General features: G+C 42.6%; 1 protein-coding gene across 4 annotated transcripts in view; it reads right to left on the minus strand.

Annotated features, from left to right (window-relative positions):
• FBXW7 (F-box and WD repeat domain containing 7) overlaps positions 1–26,122 on the minus strand; it is a 166,538-nt gene that overhangs the window by 134,060 nt on the left and 6,356 nt on the right. Inside the window, exon 1 of one of the 4 annotated variants that reach the window (XM_038755283.1) lies at positions 18,017–18,503. The exons of 1 other annotated variant lie outside the window; for it this stretch is intronic. In XM_038755283.1, coding sequence (XP_038611211.1) covers positions 18,017–18,169 — 153 coding nt within the window. In that variant the 5' untranslated portion in view covers positions 18,170–18,503. Of the gene's footprint in view, positions 1–8,672; positions 8,788–18,016; positions 18,504–26,122 lie in introns of those variants that run through there. 2 more of the 4 variants (XM_038755282.1, XM_038755287.1) reach the window with 2 other exon arrangements.

A 26,122-nucleotide genomic window follows, 5' to 3' on the forward strand; every position in this document is an offset into this window, starting at 1 on the left:
AAACCGGGAGTCGAGGGAATGTTGGGCTTGGTCAGGTTTGCTTAGGCAGCTGGAACCTGGAGAAAGCGTGTGGCCATCGTAAGTACATGGTGGCTGAGATTTCAATTGGATAATGCCAATCTTTGCTGTGGCAACCAACTGCCTCTCATCTATTTCCACTCACTCGAGAAAGAAGAAATGTGTTTGCAATCCTGAGAAGGCCTTGGGAAGGTTTGAAGAAGGCTAATATGATCAGCGAGGGAGTAAAGTGGTAGTTCACGCAGCATTCACACCAGTCCCTAAGCATCACTGCTGTTTACCTTGCCACGGGCACAAAAATCTTATGCCAGAGATTACTTCATTAGAGACTCATTTCTCCACTCCAGATCATTTTACAGCACTGATTTAAGGAAATTTTGGAGACATGTATCAGGTGAATATTTAAGCTATCTACCTGGTTACATTTTTCACGAATTATGCATGCCATAGAGTTCGGCATGGGGCTTGAACATATTTCCCAATTCTCCTAAAGGTAACACAGTCAGATCATCAAGTCGGTAGGAGTAATGAAATCGAACAGCCGATCTGCCCCAAAAAACTACTACTGGCAATTTATAGGCTAGAGAGTGAAAGAGAGAGAGAACCTACACTAACAACTCTGCATGACTAGAAGAAATGGTTTCTGAGGTAGTTCATCTCCAGGCAGAAAAAATTATGGCCAGAATGCACAGGCAAGAGCTTTTCTTCCTTATGGAGACAGAGGCCATTTTTACTGAGTTGCCTTTAAGGATTCAGCACGCTACTTGTAAAATGTTCTCTTTACGTCTCACTGTTAAGTCAGAGACAATATTTGAGACACTATGGCATACTGGTACATTCTGCTGCCTGAAGGCACAAAACTGTAATTAGGATTTAATATGTACTCCTCAATTTTTCAATGCTCTGAAAAGGGCAACAGTGAGAGTATTTTGTAGTTCTAAACATTCAACATCACATTTAGGAATGCTTCTTAAGAGAGAACCACTACAGGAAGAGTCATGTTTGCATTTCTGCCCTTTGGAACAACAATGAAAACAAAATCCAGATCAGTACCTACTAGCAGAGGGCTTCTCAAAGAAACAGCAGGGAAATGTTCTCCAAGGATTCAAAATGGGCCAAGCAAAATACTCTCCACATGGCAAAGTCAATGAGATCCAATTTCAATGCAAAAGAGAGAAAACTTGAAGCAACCTTTATTACCTCAGCTCGCAAAAATAAGAGCTCAGGAACCTCTGCCACCGTACACCTTCTTGCACAAACACAGTGTGGAATTTCTCTGACCTTCAGACTTAGCCTGCGGCAACTCCCTAAACAGGGACACTGCTTCAAGTTTTGTTAAGGAATGAAGAAAATCTAGGGAAGGAGAGGCATGTAGGCCTATTTGCCCATCCCTTTTCTCGTTGTGACTGTCTCTTTAGAAGTCGACTGCAGAAAAAAAGGTAGTGAGGGTTACTTTCGTATTTTTTCGCTGGTGAACAAATCCCGTCCGTCCTCTTCAAAGAGATCTTGAAAGCTAAGTTTGTAGTTTTGTCCTCCCAGTTTCAGCACAAGTAGACACACTACCTTGATGCCAACTCTAAAGAGAAATTGGAAAGCACCACCTTCTTATAAGAGTCACAAAACTCCTCTTCCACCCACCTCCAGAATCCCTTGGATCCAAGTCATCCCCACACCCATAATTAATGCCAACTTGTTTTCCCTTTAAAGATCCATTCTTCCTACCCCTTTACTCAAGTTCCTATTGTCTCCTTCCAGTCAGCAACTTCTGTGACTGGAATTGAACAGAAGATGGAATTTATTCTGAGTGCAATGCAGACAGGTCTGTCTGGAAGGGGCTGGAGTAGGTTAATGCAAACATGATTTGTGGAAGTGTAGTGTCTCCTGATCAGCCTGGGAGGCTGCTCTATTAACTGCTGCTGCAGGAACTGCACACTCTCAATTAATCAATCAAGGGTATTTATGGAGCACTTACTGTGCGCAGAGTACTATGATAAGCACTTTGGAGAGTACAGAGTTAGTAGGCACGTTCACTGCCCGCCAGAAGCTGACAGTCTAGAGTCCCTCACCCTATATTTGCCAGCTCGAAAAATGTGGGAGGGGAGAATGTGGATGGGGAAAAGAAGATGAGAAAGGTGGAGGAAGGAGAGAGATGGGGGAATGTTAAGAAGGAGAAGAAACCAAGGGGCAGAGCTGTAAAAATGGAAAACCTTTAAATGCTGTCAATCCAAGAACAATTTGGTGATGTCAGGATTCCAGTAGAAAATTCAGGAAGGACTTGTGTTGTTCATTTGCTTCATCAATACAGCCACAAAGCTATTTTAGGTTGACAGGAGTGTTAAGCTGGTTCACTATAGACATATGGCCAAAATGATACCAAAGCACTTGTCCTCTGTAGACACAAGTTGGGGGATCCTCTTTTAGACTCTGAGCCCACTGTTGGGTAGGGACTGTCTCTATATGTTGCCAACTTGTACTTCCCAAGCATTTAGTACAGTGCTCTGCACACAGTAAGTGCTCAATAAATACGATTATCTGATTGATCCTCTTTGGGGCATCTTGGCAATCACTCAATGGTATTTACTGAGAGCTAACCATACGGACAGAACTGTAATAGGTGCTTGGAAAAATATAATAGAGTTTATAGCCTAGAGGAAGTTTAGGCAGTTTGGGAAAACAGAGCGTATGCAACAAGCCTCCTTTGATAAGTAAATCACTACTGAGTTTTGATGTCAAACCACTGAAGACACAACACTACTAAATACTGTTTCCAAAGATGACACAATCACTGTGAACTAGGGGCAACACGATACTGTGGTGCTGATTCTTCATTAATTCACTCAATCGTATTTATTGAGCACTTACTGCGTGCAAAGCACTGTACTAAGCACTTGGGTTCCTGCACAGACACACCGGGCATAACGCCTGGCGAAATAAACATTACAATAAATGTTGTGCTTTTTCTAAAGATCCCTAGAGTAGTGGGAAGCAGCATGGCGTAGTGGGTAGAGCACATGGCTGGGAGTCAGAAGGCTGCAGGTTACAATCCCAGCTCCACTACTTGTCTGCTCTGTGATCTTGGGCAAGTCACTTCACTTCTCTGTGCCTCAGTTACCTCATCTGTAAAATGGGGAGACTGTGAGCCCCACGTGGGTCAGGGGCTGTGTCCGAACCAATCTGCTTGTATCCACCTAGCAACGACTGAGCCCCCTCCTTCTTCTCCCCCTACCCCCCTTCCCATTCCCCCACCTTACCTCCTTCCCCTCCCCACAGCACCTGTATATATGTATATATGTTTGTACATATTTATTACTCTATTTTACTTGCACATATTTATTCTATTTATTTTATTTCATTTATATGTTTTGTTTTATTGTCTCTCTCCCCCTTCTAGACTGTGAGCCCGCTGTTGGGTAGGGACCGTCTCTATATGTTGCAAACTTGTACTTCCCAAGCGCTTAGTCCAGTGCTCTGCACACAGTAAGTGCTCAATAAATACGATTGAATGAATGAATGAATGAACTAAGTACAGTGCCTGGCACATACTAAGTGCCTAACAAATGCTATAATTACTATATTCAAGAACGAATGTACTTAGAATAGGAAAATCCATAAAGACGCCTTTCAACATAATGAAAAGGTAAGTGCATGTAAACTAAAAACAGTAGGGTTTGGGGAATTCAGAGTTTGTTTTGGGGTGCATTTGGGGTGGGTTTTTTTTTATTCACAACAAATTTACTTCAGGGACTGAGGTGATTTAGTGTAATCTCCTCAGTAAAATGCACGGACACACACACGAGCTGACACAACCTGAAACAGCAATCCTCTTCGTATAGGAGCACTGTTGCTATAATGAGACACAACTTCCATCAAGTGAAAGGTTCCCTGCCAGCCTTTTTAATGGATCAATACTTCACCACAATCAACATTTGAACACAAAATTTGACTCATTCTGCAATTAAGGAAAAATATTTATTAAAACCAGAATATTTTAGCGCACTTAGAACAGGTACATGCCTGAGCTACAGTTACATTTAACCCCACAGCAGGGCCACTTCCTAACACATCTTCTTATTGTGGGCGCACAAGGACCTGGGTTCGAATCCCAGCTCTGCCACTTGTCTGCTGTGACCTTAGGCAAGTCACTTCACTTCTCTTTGCCTCAGTTACCTCATTTATAAACTGGGGATTAAGACTGTGAGCCCTATGTGGGACATGACCTGTGTCCACCAAGACTAGCTTGTATCTACCTACCCCAGCGCTTAGAAGACTGACTGACACGTAGTAAGTGCTTAACAAATCCCATTTAAAACACCTCTTACAAATCGCAGCATGGCCGAGAAGCAGCATAGTATAGTGGCAAGAGCATGGGCTTGCGAGTCAGAGGACGTGGGTTCTAATTCCAGCTTCGCCACCTGTCTGCTGTGTGACCTTGGGCAAGTCACTTCACTTCTCTGTGCCTCAGTTCCCTCAGGCACAGGTAAAATGGGGATTAAAACTCTAAGCCCAATGTGGGACTATCTGATTAGCATGTACCTACCCCAGCGCTTAGAACAGTGCTTGGCACATAGTAAGTGCTTAACAAATACTATTATTACTATTATTACTAATTGGCTCAAACATCTAATCCCGGCACCACCACTTGTCAGATGTATGACTATGGGCAAGTCACAACTTCCCTGGGCCTCAGGTACCTCATCTGTAAAATGGGGATTAAGACTGTGAGCCCTACGTGGGACAACCTGATCACCTTGTAACCCCTCAGCGCTTAGAATAGGGCTACAAACATAGTAAGCGCTTAACAAATACCATTATTATTATTATTATTATTATTATTATATTACTGCAGTAATGTTGGCTCTTGGAGCTCCAAAATCCTAGAACGTTCATCGATTCTGTCAATTCCCCCTAAAGAGTGGAAAGTGGGCCGGGGGAGAGTGGGCTGGACTACCTCAGGGAAGAGTAGCAGGCCACTCGGGGAGAACCATCATGAGGAAGGTGGTCATTCACCAATCTTTCCCTTCCTCCTTCCCCGTCCAAGATACCGTGGGCCAACTCTCTCTGGCTGCCTCAACCATAATTCCCCAGCAATCAAACAATGGTATTTATTGAGCACTTACTGTGTGCAGAGCACCATACTAAGTATTTTGGAGAGGCTAATACAGTAGAATAGGCAGACAGGATCTCTGCCCACAACAATCCTATCCAATGTCCTTTGAAGTGGGCCTTAGATTAAATGACATACTAAAGATCCCAACATCAAATTCAAGACTTTTAAGAATAATAATAATAATGGCATTTATTAAGCACTTACTATGTGCAAGGCACTGTTCTAAGCGCTGGGGAGGTTACAAGGTGATCAAGTGGTCCCAAGGGGGCTCACGGTCTTCATCCCCATTTTACAGATGAGGTAACTGAGGCCCAGAGAAGTGAAGTGACTGGCCCAAAGTCACACAGCTGACAAGTGGCGGAGCCGGGATTTGAACCCATGACCTCTGACTCCAAAGTCCATGCTCTTTCCATTGAGCCACGCTGCTTCCCCTGGCACCATGCCAGTGCCAGCATTCTGGACTGTGAGCGGGTTGCTGGGTAGGGATATGTCGCCGTCTTGTACTTCCCAAGCTCTTAGTACAGTGCTCTGCACAGAGTAAGTGCTCAATAAATACGACAATGAAATACATGGAACACTGAAAACTTTTACCTGGTGTCTTGGGGTATAAACAGAATTCCTAAATAACCCACGTACTCTCCCAAGCACTTGGTACAGTGCTCTTCACAAAGTAAGGGCTCAAATACGACTGAATGAATGAAATTCAGTACCTAATTTTATATCTAACCCAAGTCAACAGGCTTAGCTCTCTTGCCTCTCCAGTGGGATGATCAGTTTGAACACCTGTGCCATTCCTGGACATTCCCAGAGTGGATATTTCAAAACAGATTATGCTTTGGGACAATGTGCACCAGTCCTAGGTGTGTAATAAGTAGTGTGCAAAAGTATGCGTGTACGTACACACACACACACATTATTTGAAAATAGCTTGCTCTCGGACGGCACAGTTGAACATTTGTTTCTGAGAGGAGGAGATCCCAGAACTGTGTTTCTAACAACTTCTGGTTAGGAGCCAAATGCACATCACACGTCCCCCAGTACGCTGCAGGTGAGCTGGGGGCCGAAGATGGTTCAAGTCCAAATTAGATGCAGTTAGGGCCAGTTTTCCGAAGGATTCCGCTCTCTCCCTGATGGGCCCAAACCACTTACGGACCTCCCCAATTCTCACCTAGCTCTGAACTTGGTATGCACTGCTTTCATTATAAAAAGCAGGAGAATGGCACCTGTCTTCTTTGTACGCCATTCTTCCTTCTTTAAAACCTAAAGTAAAAGCAGCAGTCAAGACAAATGCAATACTACTGAAGTGGATGATATTTTCTGTTGTTAGAAGGATTTCTCTATGGGCCCTCTAATTTTTCCGAAACTTCAATTTGGTGGCTCAGTGCTAACTGAGGCGGGGTAAAATTCGCCTTTATCTATAGGCGTGTCTTGGCTCTGGGTTCTTAGCGAAATAAAATTTTAACTTGAGCATGAAAAATGAAAAATGCCAAACGCCTAAAATCTCAAAAACGTGGAAACACTTTATTTACTCCCATGATTTCCTCCCCTCTCATTCTGCACAATTTTTGCAGTCCAAAACCTAGAGAAAGGCTATGATGTGCATAAATAAACCTAGCAATAAGGGAAGCAGGAAGAAAAAAAAAAGCAGGGGAGTAAAGAAAGATGAGAAGGCAGTTGATAGTGCCAAGGCACTCAATGAATTACAGTAAACAAACCCCCACCCTCTTTTCCTCTTCCTACCTCAGAATTCTCTCATCCCTGCAGTTATAGCTCATTCTGACCCTATTCCTCTTTCTACTACAGTGCATGACCATAGCTCAAAAACTCTGGCAACACAAGCCTGACCCGATTTCTCTTCCTACCCCAGCCTGCACAGCCACTCCCGTTTACTAGATATTCTTTAACTGCTTCCTCAAAAGCTGGGGAAGGCGGGAGGAGTGGAGGAATTGCATGGTAGAGCACCGTCTGGAAGCCAGAAGACCCAGGTTCTAATTCCGCTCTGCCACTTTGCTGCGTGACCTTGGGCAAGTCACGTAACTTCTCTGTGTCTCAGTTTCCTCATCTGCAAAATGGAGAATAAATCTTACTCCCTCCTGTCTAGACTGTGAGCCCCATGCAGAGCAGGGACTTGGTCCAACTTGTTAACCTTTAATTTATCCCAGTATTTAAGACACTGCTTGGCACATAGTAAACACTTAGACATCATAATTACAATTATTATTATTACTATTAGTGGAGGCAATTAAATGAGATGACTATGGTATGTACAATGGGAAATGTACATGTAACGATGTGCTTCTAGCTTTACTTACATTTATTCTGATGACTTGACACCTGACCACGTTTTGTTTTGTTGCCTGTCTCCCCCTTCTAAACTGTGAGCCCATTGTTGGGTAGGGACCGTCTCTATATGTTGCCAACTTGTACTTCCCAAGCGCTTAGTACAGTGCTCTGCACACAGTAAGCGCTCAATAAATACGATTGAATGAATGAATGAAAAGGGTACAGTGACAATCCTTGGTCACAGAAAGTAATATCATCCTTTTAAATAATTCACTCAAATACTTATTCATTTAAGAAAAATCTCAGACCAAGAAAGTATTCCTCTATTTTCCACTCACTAGACAATTTCACATTTCAATGTTTTCCAGGTATACTGTAATTCTATGAGTTTAACTATGTACACTTAAACTCTTACTGCCATTTGCATCCAAAACATGCACTTGCATGTAAATAATTCTCTCTAACCCTATGGTAACCTTGTGGAGATAGTTTTGACTCTGGATTCATCTCTATACAGGAAAATTCCCTTGAAGGCAGGGAAGAAGGCGTGAGAAGAGCAGACTCTTATTGGCAAGTACATTAAATTCAGCCAGAACGCATCATTTCACTTTGCATTTTGGCTACATGGCTTGCGGATTAAGGAATGTTCACTTGACTAAGTAAAATTGTTTGGACACATGGCTTGCGGATTAAGGATTGTTCACTTTAAGTAAAATTGTTTGGACACAGGGCACTTTGGTGTCAGAACAAGTGGTTGGCGTACATGTGTAAGCTCACTGTGGGCAAGGAATGTGTCAGTTTATTGTTAAATTGTATTCTTCCAAGTGCTTAGTATAGTGCTCTGTACATAGCAAGCGCTCAATAAATACGACTGACTGGCTGACTGACATGTCTGACTTCTGTTACTGTGTGAGAATGCAAGGATTGCGTGAGAACGCTGTCCCGTGTTTTAGAAGAACTGGGTGTCCTCAAGCAACCGATTATAAAGTCAACTCGGTCCTAACTTGCACCCCTTGTTCAAGTTAACCCGTGGTAAAATTAAAATTCTAAGCGTGTGCAACTTTGGTGAATAGGCAAAGGAACAGATTATAAATGACATATGAGTGAAAGTATATTTAAAAAGTGAGTTGGTGGCTTGAGATGGGAAGTGAGCAAATGGGAGGGGTGTTGAGGAAGAGGGAGGGAATCTGTTTCATTTGAAAGCACGCTCTGGTACGGTTTGTAAAACCCTTAAATGGGCTTCTCATATATTGACTCAGGAGACCTTAGTAATGTCTCTACAGCTCCTAGGGCCTCTCCCGGTGTCTCTTCCACAGCCCTTGGGAGGGTTCTGTGGTGGCAGCAGCGGCAGCAGCGACAGCACAAACAACTCTGTGAAGCATCTCTAAATTCACAGTTCAGCAGCTGGCACTCCTATTGGATCTGGAAAGGAGAGAGACGAGAAGAGCAGGTAGAAAATTGCTCACGCGTGTTCCTCTACTTCTCTCCGGCACTGTCAAGCACAGTTAGCTCAACCTATGTCTCTCATAAAGCCTAAAAATCCCTCCTGTGCCCTTCCTGAAAACCATGTACCACTTCTTCCTTCCCTTGTTGGGGGCAGGGGGATGCACCTTAAAGGAGCGGCAGCAGGCTGGGCTAAGCGCTTAGTACACTGTGCTCAATAAATACAACTGAATGAATAATTATCTTCATCATCAACATCATCATAATCATGCTATTTGTTAAGCGTTTACTATGTAACAAGCACTGTACTAAGCAGAGAATCAGTTTGGCCAGAGTTCAACTTGATATATAACACACAAGCCCATAAATACGTCTGCCGGAAAGGGGGGGGGGGGGGCAAAAATAAGGTTATTAAAATGAATAAACTTATTAAACCTGCATAGCTACTCTAAAATTGTCTGGAAATTTTAAGCTTTCCAAATGTGAAAACAAATTATATTCATATACATAGATTGTTACACATACATTACCCAATCAAATTTTCTAAGAGTTCTTTAGAAGCTCACAACTTCATAAAGAACAAGGGCACGGTCTATCATTTCTTTCTACAGATGAAATTTCAAGTTAAAACGGGAAAACTAAAATGGAGATTTAAAGGTATGGGTAGAAAATGTGCAGGGAGAAACGTCTGCTGTGATGCTAAGAGCTAACAAACAGTTTTACCTTCGCTTCCAGCAGATGGAGATAACAGGCCCACCAATTGGAAGATCGTTAAAAGAACCAAATTATCCATCTTAATACAAATAAAGGCTGGCAAAAGTCGCAGAAAGAAATGAATCACCAGCAAAGAGCTAGACTTCCAAAGACACTCGCATATGACCTCACATCAAAGCTTTCTATTTCATTTCTAAACAAGGGAAGAGGTCAGGGTGGGATTCATACACACGGAGGTAAGAAGGCCCAGAAAAATCACATGAAAAACACAACTGATAATTGTGTCTAGGCATGATGGCAAAGAACACATCTGCTCCTACTGTTGAGTGAAACCGCATTACTGAAACATAACTTAATTATTATTAATAATGAGTTAATGGACATGTGTTAAAAGCCATATTGAACAGTGATACAAATGGCCTCTAAGAATAATAATAATGATGGCATTTGTTAAGCGCTTATTATGTGCGAAGCACTGTTCTAAGCACTGGGGGGGATACACGGTGATCAGGTTGTCCCATGTGGTGCTCACAGTCTTCATCCCCATTTTACAGATGAGGTAACTGAGGCACAGAGAAGTGAAATGACTTGCCCAAAGTCACATAGCTGACAAGTGGTGGAGCCGGGATTAGAACCCATTACCTCTGGCTCCCAAGCCCAGGCTCTTTCCACTGAGCCACCCTGCTCTCTAATCAACTCTGTTCTATCATCCAGGTTTTTTTCAGGACAGCAAGAAACAAAAAAGAATACGGAAGGGAGAGGCACTCTGTGGTGATCAGCACTGTGTTTTCATTCAGATTGTGTGCAGAGTTACACTGTGGAGAACTGAGCTCTTTTGGAACAGTGGCAAAATGGATTTTAACTTAGTTTGGTTTTATCACTGACTTATAAATTAGAAGTCCAGAGGCTAGAGAATTAGTCTTCAGGCCCTGGGGGCTAATCCTGACTTTGCCACTGGCTAAGTCTTTCTGTCTCCATTTCCCCATCTACAAAATGATCGTGGTTACAAAGCATTTCTCTTCCTTCATACTGATTTAAAGATCACGAGACTATACTACAACATGTGGGAGATTAAGTATCAAAGGACAACTATTCCGGTGTGAGGTTTAAAATTTTCCAGCTTCCTTTCCCTCCAAGACCTAAGAACAAGCTGCCCTTTTTTTCTATTGGTATTTGTTAAGCACTTACTATGTTCCAGGTACTGTAGTAAGCACTGGAATAGCTGCAAGCTAATTAGATTGGACATAATCAACGTCACACAAAGGGTTTATAGTCTTAATCCCCATTATACAGATGAGGGAACTGAGGCACAGAAATTCAATGATTTTTCCAAGGTCACACAGCAGACAAGTAGCAGGACTAGAACCCAGATCCTTTTGACTGTCAGGCCCATGCTCTATCCATTAGGCCACATTGCTTCTCATGCCTGTAAAGGTCTCTCCACTAACAACCAAGGGGACCTATAAAAAGTAGGGTAAAACAAAACTCTGAATTTCAGACGGCTGCTTGCGAGTCAAATCTTGGCTCATATCTAATGAAGCCTAATTAATGGGGAGGGACTGGTGCCCATGTGGAAACTAAGCACTGCACACTTCTGAAAGAGGAAGAGATCTTTCTTCGAAAATCAATGTTTCAGGTTACTACGTGACAATTTTTGAAAATTATTTCATCCTCACAGAATCGTATCATAATCCTTTTTTTTCCAGCATCACACAATGGACTCTTCTGGGTTTCATTTTACCAATTTTTCAGGCTTGTGGTGCTTCAGGGGTAAAGAACGTAAAATACCAGGTTTTTCAAATCATCATCATCATCATCATCATCATCATCATCAATCGTATTTATTGAGCGCTTACTGTGTGCAGAGCACTGTACTAAGTGCTTGGGAAGTACAAATTGGCAACATATAGAGACAGTCCCTACCCAACAGTGGGCTCACAGTCTAAAAGGGGGAGACAAAACCAAACATACTAACAAAATAAAATAAATAGAATAGATATGTAGAAGTAAAATAAATAGAGTAATAAAAATGTACAAACATATATACATATATACAGGTGCTGTGGGGAAGGGAAGGAGGTAAGATGGGGGGGATGGAGAGGGGGACGGGGGAGAGGAAGGAAGGGACTCAGTCTGGGAAGGCCTCCTGCAAGTACACGCCACACACACCCTTCATATTCAAAGACAAAACTACTGTTGGCGAAATTTGCCAACACGCATGACTCAAAAGCCCACGTTAGGTCCACAGTTCATACTGCAGCATACTGCCCAGAAAATGTGCACTGAGTACAATACAGGTACAGAATACTCTCATTTACCAGCTTAACTATGGACTCAAACAACAGGACCAAAAATCCTGCTACTCATAAATGCCTTTTGCCGCACAGGTACGTGATTCAAGCCACCGTGGTGTCAGCGGATCCGATGGCGCGTCCGAGCCAAAGGGATTCCGATCTTCAATGAGAACACAGCGCATCCTCCTGAACTCTGGCAGGCTACCCAATCAGCCAACCCTGTGACACACAACGGGAGGGAAGGAGGAGGTGAGGGAGCTTCTGAAAGAAGGGAGGGGATGTGGAAGGAGGAGGGCATTCCGGGTATAAAGACCAGTATGTGCAATGGCTCCGCTGAGGAAGGCATACATTTGGGTGGGGAGGAGGTTTACTGGACACGCTGAAGAGCAGAGGAGGTAGGCGGGAGGAAGGCAGTTGGAGGCTTATTTGGATGAAAGCTGTTGGGGCTATTATACATTCATGTAAGTATTTCGTAGAAACAATTGGCAAGGGCCAGCCACCCTACTTTTGAATTGGTTCAGTGACACATTTTGAGAGTATTATGGAGTTCTAACGGAGTCCCCATAGCTTTCAGAATGCCCCGTCACTTAAAACAAAAATTCCAAGCACCCTCTGCCCACTCTCCTGGGGAGGACCTATGTATATGCTTTCAATACTGTTGCTTCCCGCTACTTATTTTATTGTCTGTTCACCCACTACGTTGTAATAATAATAATAATAATAATAATAATGGCATTTATTAAGCGCTTACCATGTGCAAAGCACTGTTCTAAGCGCTGGGGCAGAAACAAGGTGATTAGGTTGTCCCACGTGGGGCTCACAGTCTTCATCCCCATTTGACAGATGAGGTAACTGAGGCACAGAGAAGTGAAGTGACTTGCCCAAAGTCACACAGCTGACAATTGGCGGAGCTGGGATTTGAACCCATGAGCTCTGACTCCAAAGCCCGGGCTCTTTCCACTGAGCCACACTGCTTCTCTCACGGGCCTGCTCTCTGTAATCTCCTTGAGGGCAGGGACCCTTTCTTCCAATGACACTGTCCTCTCCTCGGTAGATATCACAATGCTCTGAAAAGCGAAAGCCCTCAAATACTATTGATTGATTTCCCATTTATATAGCTACTGCGCAACGATTGATCAAGATGGAGGGAACTGCAAATACAGAGTCTCTGCTAGCCAAGGCACAATAGATGGTCACCAAACAAATACTTCTTCTCTTGCAGGAAGAGTAAATTCCTTTAGGGCATGAACCCTGTCTTATACTATATACTAATGATTAGTATGGTACATGTTAAGCACTAACTGTGCTCCTTGCACTGGACTAAGGGCTGGGGTAGAAAAGAGTTAATCAGGTTGGACACAATCTCTGGTCCACACGGGGCTCACAGTCTAGAGATACTATTTGCTGCCCAATGCTTAATGCAGTCCTATGATAATGGTGATGGTGGAGAGGGCTGAACTCATGGAACCACTCAAAGGCTATGGAAATCCCAATGGCTCTTGGTAGAAATGAAAAAAAAACTGTAACACAATCTTGGAAACGCAGTAAGAAATATTGATCCTCAGCAACAGAACTCCAAGTGTGGAACTGCTGAGACTTCTTGAGCTCTGCTTGGCAACTAGGGGAGGAGGAGGAGGGAGAAGAGAAAGAGGAGTAGTAACAGCAGTGCCAGGGACCGTACTTACCGTTTACGAAGCCCCTGGGCATGTTGTACAGAAGCACAAGATATTGTCATTCCCAGCCCAAGAGCAACTTACAACTCTTACTGATTGTCCAGAGGCAGCTGAAGTGGGCATGAGAAAGAAATATCCCTAACATGAATACTGCCTGCTGAAGAAATTCAATGACTCAATTTCGGGGTGACTCTGCTTCCTTTATATTAAAAAGAAAAGACCAAACCAATAATCACAGCATGGCGTCGGGGGCAGAGCACGGGCCTGAGAATCAGATGGTCAGGGGTTTTAATCCCGGCTCCCTCACTTGTCGCTATGACCTCGGGCAAGTCACATCACTTCTCTGGGACTCAGTTACCTCATCTGTAAAATGGGGATCGAGACCACGAGCCCCACATGGGATAGGATCTGTGTTCAACTCTACTTGCTTGCATCCACCCCAGTGCTTAGTACAGTGCCTGGCACATTGTAAGTGCTTAACAAATACCATCACTATTATCTTCTCCCAGATGCAGGAAAACTCATCCCTAGTGAAGTTCCAGATTGCCTGGCAAGAAGGAACAGGAAGTAACAATGCTTACGTTCTTAACCTGCTCACCCTTTCCTCAGCACAATGGATCAGGAAAAGCTACATAATTATGGGCACTGTCTAACCATAAAATAAGATTAAATAAAGCAGTGCACACTCGTGACACCCTGATACAATGAACTGAACACCTCCTTTCTCCTTGCTAAAAGCATCTGGCCATCTCAAATGTAAATTGCAGTAGTGCCTGAAGAAATGTTTGGTTTTTTTTTTTAGCAGCCTGCTCAGAGGGGTGATAGATTGCAATACACTCTTTCAGAAGAAGAAGCATTAGCATGTTTGGAAGCTATTTCTTATGTCAAATATAATGTAATGACTCAACCATTAATGGTAAATATGGTTTCCTGGAAGTGATGTAAATGAACTGAGCTGATGAAAAAATCAATACCAAACTGATGGCATGATGTTAATTTTAGACATTGTGCACTACAAATTTAGAAAACTCAATAGAAATCACCACCATATGTTTTGTGTTCAGGTGGATTTCAAAAAGAAGGGGTTTATGTGATCACAATTTGTTCGCTTCCCGCTCTAATTTTCTTTCAATAAAAGGTCCGGCTTCTAACAGAACAGGTAACAGAAAAACCTCTGGAATTTGAGTCAGTGAAACAACAGAGGGTAGATTTTTGGTTAATCACCCAGAATGGCGAATTTCAAAACACACTATCTCCAATTTGAGGGTTGCACATCAGGGCCTTCAAGGGCAGTGAGGCAGATGGGACCCAAGAAGTCAGGGTTCGGTCCCTGCTTAGGTTGCAGGTCATCGGAGGTCAAAACGTTCAGGAAAGACGGAGAGGTGACTTCTAAGAAGGACACAGAGGGGAAGAGTGAGGAGGACTGAACTGAAAAATTAAAGGAAAGGACTCCAGGTCAGTCCCACATAAACAAAGCTCTGGATAGATGCAGGCTAGATAAATGATATCAACTTTTTCAATCGTGAGCACTTTTTAAACACCAACCTCATGACCTCACGTTACCCAGTGCCTAGCTTCCTGATGATCTCCCTTTACTCCCATGCTTAGTACTTAATAGCGCAATTACTATTAAGCTTATTCTTTCAATGCAAATTAAGTGCTGCCCTTACAATGACCATCTACTTGTAAAACTTCACAATCATTTTCCGTTATAATTGAAAAAGATTCCCCAAAAAAGTGATTTTGAAAATACTGAGTAGCAGGAGAACATTTCTTGGTAAGCTCTGGAAACAAGCACAGGCCCAATAATTTCACACTACTGACCCCCTGGTACGCAGGGATAACAAAGAGGAAAGTGACATTCAGAAGACTAAAGATCATGGAATGGGTGGAGGTTTTTAACACCTTTAATCATTTGAAGCTAAATGGTAATTTTTGCATTGAAAATTAAACTCTTTCTCTAGGATATTATTTAATAAACTACCTCCAACTGGATACTTGAAACACGCTCTAACAGTTTACATACATGAATAAAGAATTCTATTCATTTATTCAATCGTATTTATTGAGCGCTTACTGTGTGCAGAGCACTGTACTAAGCGCTTGGGAAGTACAAGTGGGCAACATATAGAGACGGTCCCTACCCAACAACAGGTTCACACTCTAGAAGTGCCTTTACTTTTTACTTTTTTTTTCTTTTAAGTTACACTGAAGTTGTACAGCCACCTCTCTAAATGTTTCAGTTCACTTTCATGGTCGTAGCGTTTCTAACCCTTGGCATAGTGGACAGAACCCGGGCCTGGGAATCAGAAGGTCATGGGTTCTAATCCCGACTCCCCTACTTGTCTGCTGTGTGATGGTGGACAAGTCACTTCACTTCTCTGTGCATCAGTTACCCCATCTGTAAAACAGGGATTGAGACTGTGAGCCCCACGTGGGACAGGGACTGTGTCCAAAACGATCTGCCTGTGTCCACCCCAGCGCTTAGTACAGTGCTGGCACATGGTTAAGCACTTAAATACCATTATTATTATTATTATTAATGAATACAGTTTGATGATGGCATGATGAAGATGGGCTTCTATCAAGTACCAAGCTTTCATCTCTTTGGTTTAATAATTTTCCCATCTTGCCTAACTGACTTAATAACAGCATTTGGTTCATACTTTGACATCTTAGACTAATCTGAAAAACTCATACAGTATTCCTAGTAAATGCAAGGCACATCAAACAAAACATGCAGGTAGAAGTAATCAGCATTACAACAGTAATAACTGTTAAAACTATGGCACTTACTACATGCCAAAGTCTTGCATTGTGCTGTCCCAAGTGCGCAGTACAATGCTCTGCACACAGTAAGTGCTCAATAAATACGACAATGAATGAATGTGCTACATGATGGGGTAGAGAAGACAGTAAGATTTGACAACAGTAATAATAGTATTTATTAAGCACTTACTGTGTACAAAGCACATTAAGCGCTGGGAAAGAATATACAGGTGGGAATTAGACCCAAACTCTGTACCTCAAGGAGCTCAGAATCTATGAATGGTACTGAATCCCCATTTTATAGGAAAGGAAACTGAGGCACTGAGAAGTTAAGTGATTTGCCCAAGTTCACACAGCACGCAAATGGCGGAGCTGATATTTTATTCATTCATTCAATCGTATTTATTGAGCGCTTACTGTGTGCAGAGCATTGTACTAAGCGCTTGGAATGTACGAATCGGCAATGTATAGAGACGGGCCCTACCCAACAACGAGCTCACAATCTAGAAGGGGGAAACAGACAAAACAAAACAAGTAGACAAGTGTCAATACCATCAGAATAAAAAGAATGATAAAAATATGGATTTGTACCCATGTCCTCCAACTCCCAAGCCCTTGCTCTTTCCACTGGGATACGCTGCTTCCCTACACTATTTCTTTTAAAATATTCTTTATTTTAAAAGTTCTGGTTCACATCTTCAACTTCAAGTTCTATCACTAAGTTTAGCATTGCTCCTCTTCTGAAATCTAAACACTTCCATACGGTTTAAAGTTAAGGTCATTTCCAATGGGCAATATAAATTCCACAGCCCTGACCTTGGATAAGCATCTGTCAACCCTAAATGTATAACTTCCTTGAAGAATAAGATTCTACAAATAAAAGAGCATTGTATGGTAGGAAACTTTCAAAAGTTCATGACACTTTCAGAACGACTGGCCTACTACAACCAAAGGGTGAAGCCATCGTGAACACCGTAAAAATGTAAAAACAAGAAAAAATCCGGTGCTTACCATACTTTCTATATTACGCTACCACGGTAAACACATAACGTGATGAAATTTGGTTTCATGAAGAAGCACTGCAACTACTTCCCAGGCACATGGAGTTTATGTTTTAAACAAATCACCCAGTGTTTACATTCTTTCCACTTTCTGGGCTTCCTCAGAATGAAGAGACAGACTTGTTCGCTGTAGGCTAAGTTTTTTTTTGCATTTCAGATGCATTCTGATCTGGGGGGAGGAGGAAGACGATGTTTCCTTGGTCTATCTTGTAAACACCGTGGATTCTGATTCTACAAATATTAAGAAAAAAAGGAGAAAGGGCACTTGGACTTCTAAAATCCCTCTGAATTTCCAGCCCTCTTCCTTAACCTCTGGGAGGAACAAAAGAGGTGCTACCGCTTTAAGTGTCCAGCAGTTTCACATCAACTCTAAGTTGCAATCACAACATCCATTAGTGTTCCACAATTCAGAGCAAGCAAGCAAGTGGTTGTCAGTGCAGCCAGTAAATCACCTGATCCCATTACAAAATCAATTACTGCAGCGCATTTCCATCGCCACACAACCTGATGATGACAAAATGATATTGGAGAGCTACTGCAAGGTCAAGAAAACTGCTAAGAACAGTCTTAATTTGTCTTTTCCCATTAAGTCCAAATTATCAGTGCATCTCTTTTTATGGTCCGTTTTAATTGGAAATAAATCCATATAGTTACCTTTGGTTGCCTGGGGCGTTCGATGGACAATCTCTGCAACTGGTCTCCTGTGTGGCTGCAGGACAGCAGGTCGGAGCAGCAGGTCGACCGGCCCAGCCTCTTCATTAAAGAAGAAAGAACGCTGCAGCCACAGCCACACATTGACTCGCTCATCAGAGGAGTGTTTTCCTTAAGAAATCAAAACTGAGACTGTCCCACATACACTCAAAATTGGCCGACTGCCTCATTCTGCAGCTCCCTGGCTGAAATAAACACTGCTAAACGGGGAAAAAAAAAAAACCCAAAAAACCACACACACACAACGGTGTGTGCCTGCAGAGAATGCCAGCCATCATCTCGTCGCCCAGAAAAACTCAAGATTCACCCCAAAAGTCTGCTGAGTTAAAGGTAAGCTTGCTTTAAAATTTCTCATCCTCTGGCACTCAAGACCACATATCTTTTAGAGTATATGCTGGGTATAACCCTCCCTTAAAATGACAAGTGAGTACAGCTTCTGTCTTCCTCCATCACTTCGGATGTTTGCCTACCACTTCAGGTCAGCTCAGCCTATCCAACCTGTTCCCTCTGTAAATGCACACGACTCCAACCAGCAACAGGAATGAACCTCACCCCTCCCTGTGCCCAAACACGTTGTTCAACGATCACTCAATACCTGGAAAAGAACGGCTGCTGCATTGCTTAGCGCTACACCGGGGAGAGCAGATTACTGGACGCTCCTTTTATTTACCAATCGGAGCTGCCGACCTTTTATGACTCTACTACTCGGCGGGGGGAACCTGCCGGATACACACAGTAAGATCAATCAATCGTATTTATTGAGTGTTTACTGTATACAGAGCGCTGCATGACAAATTCATTTCAGTGCCACCCTCAACACTCATTTAGGGCAGATTTTTACTCCTCATCCTGAAATACGGGCGTTTAAAACAACAGTCACCCACGCTTGAAAAAAAGCAAGAGAAAAGTCCACTCCCAACTATGTCCACGTGACGGATTAAATCAATGATCACGGGCTTTGGTTTTGGACTCGATTTTTAGACTGTGAGCCCACTGTTGGGTAGGGACTGTCTCTATATGTTGCCAACTTGTACTTCCCAAGCGCTTAGTACAGTGCCCTGCACACAGTAAGCGCTCAATAAATACGATTGATGATGATGATGATGATTTTTACAGGGGTGTCAGGCTGAGGGAGGGGACCAGAGAAAGAGGGAAGAAAAGTAGAAAAACCAAGTCACTGTGCCCATCTATTTTTCTTGGGCGAGAGAGTACTCTAGCAGCTTATTTAGGAAACAGTCCCAAGGGAAGCTAGTACTCTACAAGCGGCAGAAGGGGGTGTTAGAATAGCTCGCAAAGGAAAAAAAAAACCCCGCCCACAAAAAGCAGATGTCTAACATGCACCAAGAAATAGTTCAAAAAGGAAAACCTATCTTTTTATGTAAATGCCACTGCTCTTGATACTATACAGTATTATTCATCGACAGCCCAAGTTTAATTAAGAGGAAAATGCCAAAAACCCAAGTTTTAAGTAAACTCTAGTGTCTCTGACAGCCAGAAAACTCAAGCATGTTGTCTTTGCCAATAGAACGTATACCTAATTTCAGCTCCCTAATTATAGCTGAATTTGGTGGATTAGGGCCATTAAAAAAAAATAATTCGTTCTGATCTCAGGATAATATAACTTTGGCTATTTGTCACTTTTTGGCAACATCTGTAAGGCTCTGATTGTTTGCCTTGGCTAACAACACGCTCTCTGGGAAAAGGTTAAAAGAAAGCAAGTGGCAAGAAGCAGCTTAAATGAAAATACCTTAACGAAAACTTCTCCTTTCATACTGCATTGAAAGCCTGTGCTTTGTAAGTGTCTCTCTCTCCCCAGCCCCGCCCGCCAAACCTTTTTTTTGTTTAAGGCTAAAATAAGCCAGTATTGTCTCTCTCCCTTCACCTTGCTCTGCCCTTTTGCTATTCATGTTTTAGTGAAATCAATTTCCAGTAATAACTAAATACAATCATGCATTTCAAATTGAATTAAAAAACCCCTTTCTTAGATAAAGACTAAAGACTAGGGATATAAACAAGCAAAATAATGCAGTAACCTTTTACTCGCCTGCTGGAGGTACTGTCTGCTGCATAGAATTTTAAATCCTCATCTGCAGATGCAATTGAGCTCGTATTGCCAAGGACTCAGCTTTTCTTGTGCTTGCCTCTACATGGCTATTCATCGAAAGAGAATATTGTGTGGAAAATTTAAAGAAGCCGCTGAAATTATTCGTATGATTAAAAAAAAAAACTTCTTAAAACCGGCTACAGCTCAGTCCTGTCACGTTCTGAATGCAAGTCAGACACGGAGAAGAAATAGTCTTATTGCGGATGCATTCCTTCCAGCAAACGTGCAGGATGAGGAAGCAGAGAAGTAATGACAAAATTAACACAGTGTAAAAGTGTAAAGGGCAGGCGCCCCACATATAAACTCCATAACACTTATATACAGCAAAAATGCATCACTAAAGACACAATGTCCGTGACACCGATGATTTAAGTGAAGACATTCAGAAAGTAAATCTTTTGAGTAGACCTTTGTTTCTATTAGATGGAAGAAGCAGTTCCAGTGAAAATCCTACTCACAGTTACATGGCTTCTAAAGAACAAATAGTTTAAATCAGACCATTTTTCTTAGAAACAGATTAACTAGAAAGTTAAATACAAACAACTATATGCATATATGTACATGAATACACATTCAACATGCCCTTAATTACCCATAATTAGGGAATGTTGAGTGCAGAGCACTTGTAGAGTACACTGATTTTCTCTCCTTGAAATGTGTACTGGCTTTAACAGGAACGAGAAGCAAGCAGTACAGGCTTTCACTCATTATTTATGATTCGACCCCTCATGTCAGCTTCTTTAATGTACTATTGATTCTCAGAATGCATATAGATGGGACCAGAAGCAAAGCATTGATACCTATCCATCTATCTATAGATACAACCGCCCACATGTGTAGGTCTGCATATATACACACACACACACACACACACACACACAATTACACACACATACATATTTTAAAATGCATATACATGGTAAATTATTCAGAAACGATATATTCGCTTATTCAGAATAGTATTGACAGTGCTGACTTTCCTTTTCTTTTTCTACATACACATGAGAACAAAATCTCTAGGATACAATTTTACCTCGAGATCATTTCTTAATGAACTACGCCTTTCACGTACTTTCTCTAAAGGTGTTTGGCATTTTGAAAGCCAGGATTATTTACTTCACCCCCCAAAAAACAGTATTATAATGGCTAACGAGAAAAGAAGTGGGGGGTGAATGAAATGTCCCTGGCTTTGGAAGAGGCGGCAGGTATCGGCAATTCCTGGCACATGCGCTGGAAGACTGGGGCACCAAGTCATTCAGCCCAGCAGGCCAGCTGCCTCTATGGTGAGCACACAGAATTACCGGTTTTCCCACAGGTTTATTATGCTCCTGGCAACAGTCCTGCCACCACCTCTGGCTTCCCCTACTATTCTGAGCTTGTTACCATTCAAAGTCCACTGCGTCCTGGATGTGGCCTTACAGACCCCAGAACCAAAAGCTGTCACTCACAAAGGAGCATCAATCTTTCCTCCCTTTTCCCTTGCGCAGCAGCCCTTCTCGCGGCGGACAGCATCAGTTCCCGGAGGAGGGGTCGGACATCATGATGATGAGACGCTTACTACTAAGTTGAGCACTTACTATGTGCCAAGCACGGTTCTAAGTGTACAACAGCATCATCGAGGCCCTAAAGCCTCCAACCTTTCCCCTCCAGGAGTGGGTGAGAACTGGGGACCTCGGCAACGCAAAGCCCAATTCCCCGGCGACCACCCCGAGGGGATCATTCGGGCCCCAGCCGGCCATCCTACCTCCCAAGGCTGACGGGCTGGGGAAAGCTTAGTCTTCTATCCCTTCTCCTTCCTTGATTTCCCAGGCAAACTCATCCCTCTGGCAAATAGGAACCACCCATACCCCCTACCAAATCTGGATCCAGAGGCTAGATTTCTAACTGGCTTTTAATGGAAAAATAGAAATAATCTTAATAAAGAAATCTGGCCACAAAAATAAATGAACTCTGATCCAAACTGCCTAGCCCCTTTCTCTAGCATAGTCTCCTGAGGGCATTAATCATCATCATCATCATCATCATTCTAAGAAGTTAAAAGCTAAAAGACTTGCCCAAAGTGAGACAGTAGGTAAGTGGCCAAACCAGGATTAGAACCCAGGTCATTAGACTCCCTGTCCCAGGTTCCTTCCACTAGACTTTGCTGCTTCTCCATATATATGCATATAACTATATGACAAATATAAAACATAAATTATTATTTTAAAATGAAGATTAAAAATAGTCTTAAGAGAAAGTCAGAACAAAAAAGCAAACAGTTCAGTGGCCAACATTTAAAAAACTAGCGGAGCATCCAAAGTAAAAAGTTCTTCCAAAAGTAAGAAATCCAAAATCCACCCTAGAAAACTGCACTCTGTAGATGGTTAACAAATACCTAACAATTTGACAATTAACAAATACAATTTTTTAAAAAGTTTCTCTATCATTGCTAGCTTCTTCCCACTGCTACAAGCAGCTTCAAGATTTATAACGAAGTGATCTCCTAAATTAAATCTAGTTCCCTCTTCCTTAAGCCCCACATTATTTTATGGTCATTTTTATCTCTCAATTACTCAGCTTCTTAAACATTTCTCTCTAATTGAGACAAGTAAAAATTCAGTTTGGATGATGAATGGAAAGCCAGTGCACAATTCCAGAGTTTTCATCTGGATTACCTCACACACTATCAGAACAGATTACATACATGTATATTTTAGGGACCATACTGAGGAAGGGATTAGGAAATACTCTTTGACTGGTATGGTGGCTAAAGGGACCGTCTCTATATGTTTGCCAACTTGTACTTCCCAAGCGCTTAGTACAGTGCTCTGCACACAGTAAGTGCTCAATAAATACGACAATGAATGAATGAAGACCTGGATTTTTTTATTATTATTAATAATAATAATAATAATAATAATAATAATAATGGTATTTGTTAAATTCTTACTATGTGCCAAGGACTGTTCTAAGCGCTGGGGTAGAAACAAGATAATCAGGCTGTTCCACGTGAGGCTCACAGTCTTCATCCCCATATTAGAGATGAGGTAACTGAGGCACAGAGAAGCTGTGACTTGCCCAAGGTCACAAGGCCCTTTTAGACTGTGAGCCCACTGTTGGGTAGGGACTGTCTCTATGTGATGCCAATTTGTACTTCCCAAGCGCTTAGTACAGTGCTCTGCACATAGTAAGTGCTCAATAAATACGATTGATTGATTGACAAGGCAGAAAAGTGGCAGAGCCGGGATTAGAACTCACATCTCTGACTCCCAAGTGCGGGCTCTTTCCACTAAGCCAAGCTGCTTCTAATCATGCTGCTTTTAATCACTAAGGCCCCATACAATGAGATTAAAAAAAAAAATCTACAGCATTTCCATCGCTCAAAACTGGCCCATTGGAAGAAAGAAATTAAGCTCCCTGAGAGATCTTGGCTCTGAATTCAACAACTCACCTAACATCACAGCAACAGTAATCACTGAGGTATTTTTGTTATCTATTTACTACATACAAAGCACTGTTCTATGCACTGAGGTACATACGAGTTGCACATAAGCTGATAAGGTCAGACACAGTTCCTGTCCCACAAGGGGCTCACAGTCTACGTAGGAAGAACGGATATCGGCTCCCCCAGCACTTGTATCTACCCAAGTACAGTGCTTGGCACACTGCAATTGTTTAACTAATACCACAGTTATCATTACCACTATTATTATTATTAATAACCTAATAACCTAGAACCTCAGGGGGCTCTAACCACAAAAGGTCAGGAACTCAGGAGATGGGAACCTCAAGAGTCCAGAACCTCACGAATCTAGAACCTAGAGCCTCAGGAGTCTAGAGCCCCAGGATGTAGAGCCTCGGGAGTCTAGAATCACAGGGACCTAGAGACTCCGGAGTCTGAAACCTCACGTAAAAAGAACCTCAGGAGGCTGGAAGCCCAGTCTAAACTAGACCCTCAGGAGGCTGGAACCCCAAGAGGCCAGAAACTCAGGAGTCCGGAACCTCAGGAGTCTAGCACCTCAGGATCCCAGAACCCCAAGAGGCTGGAAACTCAGGAGCTGGGAATTTCAGGGACCTCAGAAATCTAGAACCTCAGGAGCTGGAACATCAGGAACCTGGTACCCCAAGAGGCTGGACACTCAGGAGCAGGGGACCTCACGAGGATAGAACCTCAGGAACCTGGAATCTCAGGAGTCTAGTGCCTTGGGAACCTAGAACCACAGGAGCAGGAACATCAAGAACCTGGAACCTCAGGAGGCTGGAACCCCAAGAGGCCGGAAACTCGGGAGCAAGGAACCTCAAGGGTCTGGAAGCTTAGGAGTCTAGAACCTCAGGACTTTAGTGCCTCAGGAAACCTAGAACCTGAGGAGTTCAGAACCTCAGGAGCTGGAATATCGGGAACCTGGAACCTCAGGGAGTCCAGAAACTAATGCCTCTTAAAACAGTTGTGGCAGTTTTGCTTAATGTCACCTTTACAAAATAACCTTGGCCAAATAACCTCATATAGACAGATCATCTTTTACCATTTTTCACATTCACTCGGTTTGCTTTCCCTAATGGTTTCCGGCCTTTAAACGCTAATTTTGTCTCCTCCCTTTGGCTAATGCATAATTTTGTGGGAACTTTCCAGAGCTATCCCCCAGTTTCTGTTGGCAGGAAGAGGTGGCTTCCTCCAGCTCTACCTACTGACTCGGCAGCCACCACGTTTAGCCAACGGGATCCACCGATCTGAGCAAAACCAAAAGGTGGGGTTCGATGCATTGCCAAATCCACACATACACAGATTTTGAGGGCTATTAATACACAAAAATAAAAACAAGATGCTTCAGACCTTGAAATCTGATGCCTGAACAAAGGGCGAACTTGGGACAGAGTTATGAGGAAGCGGCGTTTATAAGGGCAGCCAAGTGAGGAACTGCAACACAGCAGCTCCCAGAGGGGACGGAGGCCTAGAGGGGAAGCATGACCTAGTAGAAAGAGCACAAGCCTGGGAATCAGAGGACCTGGGTTCTAATCCTGCCTCTGCCAGCTGCCTGCCATGTGATCTTGGGCAGGTCACTTCACTTCTCTCCACCTAGTTTCCTGTTCTCCCTCCTATTCAGACTGTGAGCTCCATGACGGATAGGGACTGGGTCCAACCTGATTAAACGGTATCTACCCCGGTGCCTGGAACAGTGTTTGACACATGGTAAGTGCTTAACAAATATATCATCATAACAATGATAATGATAATAATAACAAGGACTGATTTAGGATCAAAGTCTGGGGAATGGCACAGAACTACTGCCCTACACAGTTTGGTTTCACTACAACTCTGCAATCCATTACGCTTAGATAACACTCTTAACTACCTATCCATTTCCAAAGGGACTACGAAATGATTTCTTCTTTTTTCTCAATTGCCAGGTAAGTGCCTCTTATAGAGTTAAATGCTCTCCCATTTCATCCCCACAAATGCTAGCTGGTTGGCAAAAACTGCTGCTTCTGAAACACTTGTGGGCCCAAAAGGATATAAACAAAGCTACATAAATTTAAGAAAATATTTTACTTCACTGGTGGGACAATGGCTTTTTTCATGACTTTCTTGGTTTGAAAACAAGAAAAAAGCCACTAGTCTTATAAATGGGGCATTTTGTTGGGTGGAAAAGTGTGAAAATATATTTACATTTACCTAGAGAAGAGCACCTCCATACATTCATTAAGCCTTAAGAATGCCCCTATCAGGCAAGACCAAGCACCATCCAACCTAGTACTTGTTCCCCTCTGAGACACTTTTTCTTCAAACACTTTCCTAATAGCCTACTTCAGACTTCTTATCTATGCATTTTTCCACAACCTTCTTGAAACTATTGATATTAGCCTACAAAACTTCCTGCATTAATAAAATCTATATGCTTACCTACCACCCAATTATCACAAAGAGTAAAGATCTCTCTTATGATGCATGCTTTCTTAATAACTAGTCT

The sequence above is a fragment of the Tachyglossus aculeatus genome, chromosome 12, assembly GCF_015852505.1.
Source record: "Tachyglossus aculeatus isolate mTacAcu1 chromosome 12, mTacAcu1.pri, whole genome shotgun sequence".
NCBI lineage: Eukaryota > Metazoa > Chordata > Mammalia > Monotremata > Tachyglossidae > Tachyglossus > Tachyglossus aculeatus.